The 12,098-nt window shown below is 40.9% G+C and overlaps 1 protein-coding gene across 1 annotated transcript in view; it reads right to left on the minus strand.

Moving 5' to 3' along the window:
- Positions 1-5,287: 5,287 nt before the first annotated feature.
- The window catches only part of rras2 (RAS related 2), a 38,027-nt gene continuing 31,216 nt past the window's right edge, over positions 5,288-12,098 (minus strand). Inside the window, exons 5-6 of the mRNA XM_079496537.1 lie at positions 7,532-7,650; positions 5,288-6,227 (exon numbers count right to left, since the gene is read on the minus strand). Coding sequence (XP_079352663.1) covers positions 6,140-6,227; positions 7,532-7,650 — 207 coding nt within the window. The 3' untranslated portion in view covers positions 5,288-6,139. The remainder of the gene's footprint in view (positions 6,228-7,531; positions 7,651-12,098) is intronic.

Here is a 12,098-nt window from a genome sequence, read left to right on the forward strand (position 1 = left end):
CATTGGGTAGCCTATACCATGGTTCCCAAAGTGGGGTCCGCGGATGTTTTTGTTTTTTGCCAGTGAATTATGGTAGTGATATGTGAGCTTACCATGATCACAGTAATCCTTAATCATATTCCATCATTCAAGGGCCTTTGGATAGAAATGAAACTCGCAGTCACTTTCAGTTAGAGTGCTGCAGAGGCTGAGTGTCTGTGACTGTGAGTCTGTGACCAGCTGATGGTCGTTGACACACTGTCAATAAATGTTGTAAAAATGTGTTTTGACTTTGATTGAAAAGTTTTAATACAAATAGTTCCAATGGCATCTAAATGTAAGGTTGCAAATATGCTTATCGGTGAGGATGAGGGGGTACCTGGAAAAAATTCTTCTCCCCCAAGGGGTACCTGGGCCAAAAAAGTTTGGGAAGAGAACCCCTTGGGTCTTCCTTTCTTTATGCTATTGCTATACCAACTCATTATTCTCAGACAGTTGAAGCAAAATTCACTATAGCCTACTTTGGTAAGAACAGTAGCCTATACTGTATGAACACTTCTTGAACAGACACATGTGATTCGTATAGGTCCCAAATGCATTCATATTGCAGTTTGCACTCACATACAAAGCCCTCAACTTGTGTTGGTATTCCAACTGAAGTGAATGGATGGATGAAGAAGTACACACTGCTGGCAATGCAGGTAAATGGTAGTAGACAGACCAAAGGAAATTAATGCACAGCAATGTAGCATAGGAACCTACTGACTGAACAGCCCAATTACTGCACCTGACTAGCTCATTTGCTCACAATGCGCAGCGCCATGCTAGCGATCATAATTAGAGATTGACTAAATCATGGTGCCACTTACTGCCTGGAGGCAGAACTGTCAACAAAATAATACCGAGGCACTGAAAAGCGTCCTTTCTTACCTGTCATAACTCCATCTACTGTAAGACAAGCTCCTGTTGCTGCTGACTCCATCCATGACTCGACTCGACTTCTTCGGTGAGCGAAATCAAATGACACTAATTAAGTGTAGTAGTGTATACGAATATACCCCTCTTTGAATAAGAGTAGAGGGTCTGTGGAAACATCGTGTTATTACGGGCTAAACCATTTTCGAGTGGACCGACAGGGTGAACTGGACCTACGCCAGGATACGATAATGCAGATTTGAGCGTTAATTTTAGTCTACATTCACAAAATAGTATACAATACACATAACGTAATAACATAGGCTACACATAACATAAGCGTTGTAATTAGGCTACAATTAAGAATCATCTTTGTTCAATATGCGGTGATGGTTGATCTGACTATCGATTGCCAGTTTTATTTATTTTTTGCTGTATAGACCAATATGCAAAAGGCGACGGGGATGAGGTACAACAGGTTGGCTCTCCCTGCTCGGTGTAGACCTAGTTCCTAATCCTATGCCAGTTTACTACCTTACTTCCCCGTCATCGTCATGGGTCTGCCAATTTTTTCTCAGAGAGAGAGAGAGAGCTAAGCTTGTATAGCCTATTTTTATAGCCCGGGCTCTATCTTGCCTTAACCTTATGCCATGTTTGAGAAACAATTAAAATGGTGAAAATAGGCAATCTGAATCTACCAGCTCCCATACACCTCGATGTATTGTCACTATTTTAAAATGTTTTTCAAAGTGATGCACTGTGCAAGTCTGGTAGTATAAAATAGGAGAACTCCCTCAAGAGGGGGGACCTCACTTTAACCACTGCTTCATTGTGTGTGTGTGTGTGTGTGTGTGTGTGTGTGTGTGTGTGTGTTTGTGCGTGCGTGTGCGCGCGCGCGTGCGTGCGTTTAATGTTTGTGTTTATTTAATGTTTTTATATATTATTTATACTTGTACTTGCATGTTGTTGCAGTTACCACTCTTAATAATGCAACCTTGCTTGGGCAAAGAAAGTACCCCTAAACTCGGTCCAGGGTACAAATAGCTTAATTAACTGCCTTTTTCCTTTTTATTTGCTCCAGACTCGTCTCAAGAGGTGCACAGTGGCAGAGCAAGTTAGGCGGAGTTGAGGAGGATGGAGGGATGTCGCAAGAGTGTGAGCTGAGAAGTACAGGCTGCATGACATAACTGGACATTATATGATGATGCATGAAAGAAGACAAAAAAGAGTGCACATTTTCACATTGAAAAAGCTCCTTATTTTTCCATCTAGTCGCCTATTATAAAATGCTTTCTCAAAATAACTTGGCTTTACTCACTTGTGCGGCTTGCTCAAACATGAGCGATTCTCCCTCAATGGAATGAAGTTATCCCCAAGGAATTTAGTGTTTGGACTGGAGCCCAGTGAGTAGGCGCGTCTTTCAACATAAAAAGGAGCACTCTCCTCCATTCAGAATATTTTCGATACTGAGTACAACCAGACCATTTGAAGAAGCATATATCTCCATGTCAACAGTGATAAAAAAAATCACACCCGTGTGAAGTGAGGGGCACTCACACAATCTGATTCCGACCAATCACAATTTGCGTCTCCACCTTCGTCTTCAATGTTTGTTTACACAAACACTCAAAGCTGGCCATTCATTCTTATCACATTCCGTGCTCAGCCAATCAAAAAGAGACCCTTAAAAAGAAGAAAGAAAAATAGAAATACATAAATATAGCTGCAAGCAGCGATAAGGCAGGACCAAGAAAGAAGGCAATAAGCAATAAGAACAATATGCACAATAAGCCATATAGAAACATGGACGACTGATCTTGAGAAAAAGAAGACTCATACGCTGAGTTGGCGGTGCCCGGATTTGAACCCATGACCTTGTGTTGCAAAGGCGACAGTTCTATACCTGCTGAGCTATCTGGACACAACCAGTTGTTTTATTGTTAACAGCAAAATCAGCAATTTTTGGCGGAAGGAGAAGGGAAAACAAAAACAATAAGGGTCCATTTGGGACGTGTCCCTTCACTTCCAGGAACTGTTTCACTGCAACTATGTGAACGAATACAAAAAAGGTTGCCCCAAATCACAGTCGTGCCGTGTCAAATACGGTCGCCACCACGTATGTCTGGCGGCTCTGGCCACCAAGGTCCAGTGGCCCTAGACTAGACTTCGCCACGTCCGACACGGTGACTCGCTCGGCGCTGCCTCTCGTGGCTCAAGTCCGCTTCAGACAGCTCGCCTCCGTCGTTAACTGTTTTTGAGCGATGCTAGCCGCTCCAAGGAACAGCTTTGTGTGTATGTACAGTATGTATGCATTTCTGTTTCAGCACGAAATGTCTGTTTGTAGTACATGACTGTTATGTCTGTCCGTTTGAGCACCAAATGTCTGTTTGTACATACATGCTAATTGGGGTCACAGGAGGGGTCAAGTGCTTATATGAAATGCTTATTGACTCCAAGGCACACACCACACACACACACTCACACACACACACACACGCGATAACTGCTTAACTCAGCCCCTAACTCAATTTTAGGGGTTGTAGCAAAGAGGTTCTTGCTCTCTATTCTCACCAAGTGGGGCGAGCGTTCTGCACTGGGGGGCAAGTGTTTTGGGGCGAGTGGTCCGCTGCCGGTCCGACAGTTCCACTCAAGCGGGGTGAGCGGTCAACTCAAAAAATGGGGACGAGCATTACGGTTAGAGTACTTACCATGTTGTGAACACAACTCATTAATAGACTTACCAGGTGAATGGTCTGTCCGTGCAGGGAGATGATGTAAGTAGAACTAAAATCTAAAGTAGCCTAGTAGTAGTTTATTTCGGTTATTATACATACTGTATGTACAATATGACATACAATAACTTTGGGGCATACAGTGCTTCATAATACAAAAACAGTGGTAGTCCACAGTAAAATGGTCTCACACATTTTGATGTTTTAGGTTGTAACTTTAGGACTTTTAGACTTCTAGGGCAAATACATTTTAAGGGACACATTTGCTTTACAGCTTTTGATATTGATAAGTTCAGTATTGAGAATGACATTTAATTAAGATAATTTTCTATACATTTTGTATGAACGGTAAGGTTTTGTGACTCAGGACTCACGCAGGAAAAAGTACGTTATTGTAGTCATATACAAAATATGACATTAATGGCTCAAGATAAATATATCTCTCATAATTTATCATCCACCTTGAATCTATTTTAAACAGGAGTCAACAACACATTTGCATTTGAAACATAAAGGTAAAAAAATCTTTTGGCTCAATCACATATTTTATTATAGCACCAGAAGCTATACATGGGGCAAGTGCCATGGACATGGAAATACACCAAACAAAACTGTATGATTTTGATGTAGACTGGAATCTGAAAAAAACATGGGTGCACTTCTTTCAACCCTCATTCATCTGAATAGGTTTTGGTGAACTAAACCTTCCTCGTCCAGAGTAGAGCTCACCAACCATGTCCATCTGATGAATATTTTACACCAACTCTGTTCCTGAACATCCGAGGGTCAATAATTTCCATGACTACGCAACTACACAGTAAAATCTGTGTTCATTAACACACCAGATATTACAGCGTATAAGGAAAACATTCTTGGTCACATTTAAGTAAAGAATCCAATTTAGCTAATTTTGGCCAACAATCATCTTCAGTTAAAAACAATCAAGAGAATTAAATACTCCTCTTTACATAGTGTATACACACATCTGTTCTGTGCTGTGAAAGCATATTCACTTATAAACATATAAAAATACTTGTCAACTAGTTTGATAAGAAAATAATGTATAAAAGTAGAGTAGAAACATTTAATCAAGTCCGTTACTTCCATCATCTGATTTTCTTTTTGTGGTGTATATTACAAGGTGATAAACAAACACGATTGCAGTTCTTCATTTTTTATGGCGAAACAGAAATAGACGTGGAAAGGAATGGCAGAGCAGTATCCAGGCGGATCCATGGCGATTAAAACGTGACAGTTCAGACGAGTTCATGTCCCATGATAGACTGGTTGTGTAAAGGCGTGCACGCCATGCATCTCAAAGTGTCTGCTTGCCATGGCGTCCCATAGAGTAGAAAGGCATAGGTATGGGGAAATCAACCAAATCAAATGTTTCAAGGGATTTACAAAAAAATAAGGAAAGAAAATAAAGATTGCCAGTCATATTATTGGAATGATATGTTGCTCAATATTAAAGACCTAATAGCCAATAGACATAAAATATACATTTTATGGGAATGATGTGAAATTATCATTCTGAATAAATGTTCATATTAAACAAGTTATATTGTACTGATTTTCATTTAACAGAGGCCTACAGTGTTCAATTGTGGATGACTAAAGACTAAATGATGTGCTTCAAATGATTTTTCCTGTACTGCATGTCAAGGTTTCCAAAAAAGCAAATGTATTTAATTGTGATTGAACTGTGACTGACAGGAAAGAGACAGAATGGATTCAGAAGAAAATAAAGACTTCCTACATTCAGGAGAAATGGCATATGATTTATCATCTACAATCTGTAAGACTTAAATACATTAGACAGTCCATATTTGGCCATTGAGATGAAAGCAGAATCCACAGAAAGGTTTCGAGTCCACTGTCATAACTTTAAGGGCAATCTAGATGTTACTATAATATATACATCCTTATATATTTATTTTTCATATATGTAAAACCAAACTCAAATCTCACACACTGTACTGTGGTGATTTTAATAAGTCATTAGAAATACACTTTGAAAATCACAACAAATATCATTATGTACAGTAGCAGATTAGCACATGGGAGTAAAAATGAATATGGCACAACATACACAAAGCTTAAGATAATCTCTGTCCAGGTGAGACGGGAAACAAGAACAAACTCATTAACATTCTGCCTATTATGTTTCTCATTCAATCTCGGCAAAAAAGTACAAATGTCACTACAAGGCAAGAGAAGTCCTTCAGGATATAAAAACAATTAATTTGTTAAGCGGATTTAGAAGGCAATATTTAGTGTTGGGGGGACTCTCGTGTGTATCAGATTATTGTTGAAGGTAGAGTGGTGTTAACATTTGGCATTGTCAGTTGTCCTGGGAACGGCGGCTTCTGATCAGAGCATGTCAGAAAAAGCTGTCTGAAGTCATGCACGTGGAAAAAAGGCAGCGGTCAGTCATCCACATAGGATGTCATGTCAGGCAGAGGTTTGGGGTGATTGGAAGTGGCTGCATGAGTTACAGTGATAAGGCCCATTCAGACGATCACGCAGTGGCAGCCACTCTTGTCTTTTTCTCTTTTTGTAGGTTCCGGCGAGGGTGGGCATTCCTGTTCCTGGAATTTCCTGGGAGATGGAAGGGGGGGGGGGGGGGGGGAGTCAAGGAACAAAATCATTGTTTCTGATCTCATCATGCTGACAGTTGTTTGAAATCTCAATGCATTCAGAAATAAATAAAACAAGAATGCATATAGAAATGCACCATTTATGTGTATGTATTAAATCTGGACCAGAGTAAAATCTATATTGCTGTTGGGCAGAAATCAACATGCATCTCCATATTCTCTTTATGTTTTCAGCGAATTAATGCCCTCATACTTTAAGTACGCCAACATTCCATAACAATGGAGTGTAGAAAAGAGGTGAAGAAACGGGTGCAAGCAGATTGGAACGGGTAGGAAAGTATCAGCAATAATGAAAGGGAAGGTGTACAAGTTGGTGGTGAGACCGTCGCACTGAGGAAAAGACAGGAAGCAGAGACAAAAATGTTGAGGTTCTCTCTGGGAGTAATAAAGATGGAATGAGTACATCAGAAGGACAGTGCATGTTAGATGTTTTGGAGATAAAGCCAGAGAGGTGTGAGTGAGATGGTTTGTACATGTACAGAGGAGGGATAGTTGAGTATATCGGAAGAAGGATGCTGAGGTTAGAACTGCTAGGCAGGAGGCCTAGAGGAAGACCAGAGAGGAGATTTATGGATTTAGTGAAAGAGGACATGAAGTTAGTTGGTTTGAAAGAAGAGGAGGCCAGGGTAAGATGGAGGCAGATGATTTGCTGTGGCGACCCCTGAAGGAAACAGCCGAAAGTGTAAAGAAGATACTAATATCACACAAAGCCAATCTACAAGCTCACAATGTGAGAAAAATGAATATTTAAAGGACCACTTCACCACATTTCAACCCATCTTCATATAATTGGTCCTCACTAATGTATATGGTAAAATACCACCAATTTGGGCAGTTCAGAAACCCGTCCACCAGTGACATCGTTATCGTTATAAGATTATATATATATAAATAATGAGTGAGATGGATTCCATTTTCACATTGCAACGTTTCTATTAGCTTGGATTCCCCATCGATGATATGTCACTGGTGGATGGGTTTCTGAACTGCGCACAGCCTGCCTATGAGACACAGACTGAGTAGAAAAAAGTTGTCCTATTTTATCATGATCAAAAATGAAATGAGGACCAATTATATGAAGATGGGTGGAAAAGTGGTTCTTTTTCATTCCTGAAAAGTTACAGTTTTGGACATACAAAGTTTCCACCCCACAGCGACGATATGTAGGCTAAGCAGGCCTTGAGGTTGATGAATTATAATAATATATGATATGATAAGTATACTTCCTGGGATGAAGGAACCTACCTGATGACTCTAACCAGCTCGTGGAAAGCTTGGTCTACATTCATACGGATTTTGGCTGACGCCTCCATGTATGTGACCTTCAGCTGTCTGGCCAACTGTTGGCCTTCCTCCTGGGTTACCTGAGAAGGGGAGGCATACATCAGTGTTTGGGGTGTGTGAGCTTGTCGCCGTTGTCGGGCAGAAACCTCTTATCTCCATATTTTAACTATTTGTGTTATTGTTTTGTTCTGTAAATTAACACCCTACTTGATCATACTAGTGTCACACAAAAGCATCAAAAGTAGCAGATCTACAAGCTCAAAATGCAGTGCAAAGCAACACGTTTCAAGCTAGATATGCTACTTTTACCGTTTATTTTTTATCCTGATAACAGTTTTGGACATATGAAGTTTCCACCCGACAGAGACATTTTGAACACAACCAAAAGTATGCTCAGTATAATAGACCAATTATTTGTTTACAAACATTGGGACTGGGCGCACGGGTGACTGTTTCATGTAATCAATTCCCAACAGATCTCCAAACCTGTTGTTTTGGGGAGCGCTGGTTTCAGTCCATTCAATCTGTCTATTGATAACAGTCGAAAAGGGGGGATCGTTGGCTAGTGAGATGCACCCTAGGAGACATTTATACTTCAAAGCCCAACTCAAAGCCCAACAGTATTGCACACAGAGTCGCGGATGCGACTGTTGTGAGCGTAGAGGTCTGCGTGCGCGACACCATCGCGGGACGAAGCATAAATTATACTTGATGGGCTGCAGGTGCGCGTGCAGCCATAGACAAACCGGCTCTGCTGCCGTGATTATGAGCGCACCTCCCGTTCTTATGACAGCGACTGGAGGTGTGGTTTTGAGGACAACTGTTTTGAATTGCTATTATTGTTCAAACACAACAGAAACCAATGGATTATATATTTCAAGAGTGAGAGAATACAATAAAAATCCTAATCATTCTTCCTCCACACTGGGATAAAAACAGCATCTGAAAGTTTGATGGGGCATTTTTTTACACGTGAGTGCAGTTAGAACTTTTCCATTGCATCTTATGAGAGGTGGTGTTCTTCTGCTGCCGTTATGCGCGCGCATGCTGTTGCTTATCAGTGTGACGTCGTCTGTTAAGGCGTCTATAGTGATGCTCCAGAACAGATCACTAACAATTTTGAAGCACTGGTGTCCTCTGTTGGCGGGGCTGAGAAATGCACCATCAACTCTACAGCAGGCACATTATCTTGCTCTAAGGACTCAAATCAACGATGTTGAACCGTATGATATGGAGAATACTTTTGGGCCTTTTCCACTGTTGTACTAAACTGTACCTGTAAGCCTGATCATAATCATGTTCTACTGTAAAGGGTCCCATCACTTGCGGAACAAAATTCCATTGACTGTAGTGCCTATAGAACTACCTTATATGTTGTTGCTGCAGGTCCCAAGCAGTACTGGACATTGCAGTATTTACTGGTGCCAAGCAGTACTGGATACTGTTATTGTACTGTTATGTATTGTGATTGGTTAAAAAAAACTAACACTAAAACTAAAGAAGTGGCCTGCTCACTCCACATGCATTGAAGCATGAGCTCAGTTTGGGATTCTCCCCAGGTTGGCAGAGGGAGAGTAGGGCCAAGATTACAGCTTAGGCAATTGGCACTGGGTGAAGAAAATGGGTTACAAAATCGTGGGATAAAACTAAAAACTAAATTAAAAATGATTGAATTTGAAATCCATGAATCATATTAAAAAGAAAACTCAAAGTCCAGGCAAGAAATGTGTTGTCAATGCTGCCATCTACAAGTCAATTCTATTTATAAAGCACATTTAAAAACAACCAAAAGGGCAAGGCTGACCAAAGTGTTGCACAGCATATAAAACAAAAAAGCAAAGCAAAGCAAAGTTCTTTGTTTACCCAGGGTGAATGGACTAAGCTCGAGATGCTTGTTTACAGCCAGACCCTGCTCATAGAACATTTCATGGTAGGGGTTCAATGCCTTGCTCAAGGGCACTTCAGCGGTGGTCATTTTAACGTGCCGGTCCGGGGATTCGAACTGGCGACCTTCCGATAACAAGACCGCTCCGCAAACCGTTCGGCCACCGCTGCATTCAATCAAGAAACAAATTCACCCTTCTGCAACCTAAAAGAAACTCGTTCCAGTGACACTGTGACAACATGTGGAGAAAGGTATTACAATAATTGAATGTATATATCACAGCCACGGGCACGTTATCTTGTAGTGTAGTGTGCAGGGGTCTAGGATTCTAATCTGCCTCGTCCCTATGGAGCCTTCAAACAGAAGGGCCATTATTGTCATTAACAACTTAAGCCAATAGTTCTCAAAGTGGGGTCCGGAGACCCCCATGGGTCCTTGGACAAAATGTGTTACTGATAGCGTCGCAATCATTTGAACTATCATCACAGCGATCCTGCAGGTTTACACTCGATAACATTTAAAGGATTAGACCCTTCCTCATCCAGGAGTCAGCCCAGCTCCTATCTAGACATCAGTCATATCAAAACTTCAATCCCTCCTTACTGGCCTCCCGGCATGTGCACTTAAGCCTCTCCAATATTGATCCAGAATGCCACAACACCTTGGTCTTTAACAGGCCAAAATGTTCACGTCTCTCCCCTTCTCCGCTCCCTCCATTGGCTCCCGGTTACTGCCTGCGCAGAGGCCCCTTTTCCAACAAAAGAACTTTGGTTCTAGAACTGGTTCCGTTCTAGATTCTTGGAACCATGGTGCTTTCACAGAACCAGTGGCCATTTTTTGGTTGCAGTTTCGAACCAACTTTTAAGGATTCTGAACCAATGCATTGTCAGTGGGAAGTGGGAACACTCTGAACTGGTTCAACATTAGCTGGGTGAGGCCTGGGCCGTGGCTCAGCGGTCCAGGCACCTTGGCTGGTAATCCAGTCTGGCAGTGTGCCGCGGGTTCGACTCCTGATCCCGACGGCCTTTACTGCATGTCTTCCCCCCATCTCTCTCCCCATTTCCTGTCAGCCTACTGTCTGTCCCTCCATAAAAAATATAAAAATAAAGGCGAAAGCCACCAAAAAAAATAAACATTAGCTGGGTGAAAAAGAACCAAATGGGTTCAAACCCGGTGGAAAAGGGGTCAGAGTACAACGTTTCCAGACTCCACCGTGACGACCTTGCAGGCGTACTGTATGCAAAGGCTAAATATGTAATGTAGATAGACATAGCATATCATGTAAACATAGCATTATATAGTGTTTACTTATAGTTTCATCGTACACATATTTTACTGTAAACCCATTTTGGGCGGGAACCCCTTTTGGTGTTACCATTATGCTATGCTTAGCTATTGAAAAATAGCAGATCTACAAGCTCATAGCGGTCTGCTATTTTTGAAAAATCTAAGAACGACTGACATAGAAACATAGCTTTTTCAGAAAACTGTCAGGATGTAGAAGACATTTTTAGAATCTGATCTCAGGTCAAAATGGGTTAAGACGGATGTTAGGTTCTTAGTTTACTTATGATCCTAGATGACTATTTCTATGAATTTGATGTAAATCGCTCTGGATAAAATCTGCTAAATTGTAAACTGAAATTGTAAACTACTTTAACCATATTTTATACTTATGCTTTTAAAAAATTGCAGATATACAAGCTCATCACATTGTGCCTTGTACACACACAGTACACACATTTGATGAATGCCACTGATCAGTCATAATATGCCTGCAAGGCAGCAGTCCACCATGAGGGGGTGATGTGGATTCACACCAGGTTGTGAACTGCAGCTGCATGCCAATAAAGACTACAGCAAAATTAGCTAGCTAAAAAATCCCTCCTCTCTACCCCTCTATGCCAGTGTTTTCCAAACAATGGCATTCTTGAGTTAGGTACACATTATTGGGTCGCAAATAAAAACAATTGTTTCCTACCATTACTTTTTATTATTACTTCAAAAGATTAAAAATAAAATTAAATAAATAAAACAAAACATTTCAGAGAAAGAAAATCAAAGAATTTCAGAAGTTTTCACACACACAAAAAATACAAAAAAGCAGTTTCACAACGCGTTGCAAAGCTTGTAGATCAGCTATTTTCACTATTAACCCATTTTGGGTGGGAACCCCTTTTGGTGTTAGCATTACGTTATGCTTTAGCTATTGAAAAATAGCAGATCTACAAGCTCATAGCGCGCCACCGAGTGGCGCGCTACGAGCTTGTAGGTCTGCTATTTTTGAAAAATCGAAGAAACATAGAAACATAGATTTTTTTCAGAAAAATGTCAGGATGTAGAAGACATTTTTAGAATCTGATCTCAGGTCAAAGTGGGCATTTTCTCTGCTGGGTGGAAACCTCATATGTCCAAAACGTTCTACTTTTCAGGATTCAAATTCAAAAGTAGCAGATCTACAACGCTGCATGCCGTTTCGAGCTTGTGGATTTGCTACTTTTGATCACTTAATTTAAGAAAACACAAAAAGTTAAGAGGTTTCTGCCCGACAACAACAATAGATAACAGCAGATCTACAAGCTAGCGTTGTGAGTTTATACTGTAGCTTGGGCTTTATCCATCACTGCTTGATCTTTGGACAGA

This window comes from Electrona antarctica, assembly GCF_951216825.1.
Source record: "Electrona antarctica genome assembly, chromosome: 3".
In the NCBI taxonomy this organism is placed as follows: domain Eukaryota; kingdom Metazoa; phylum Chordata; class Actinopteri; order Myctophiformes; family Myctophidae; genus Electrona; species Electrona antarctica.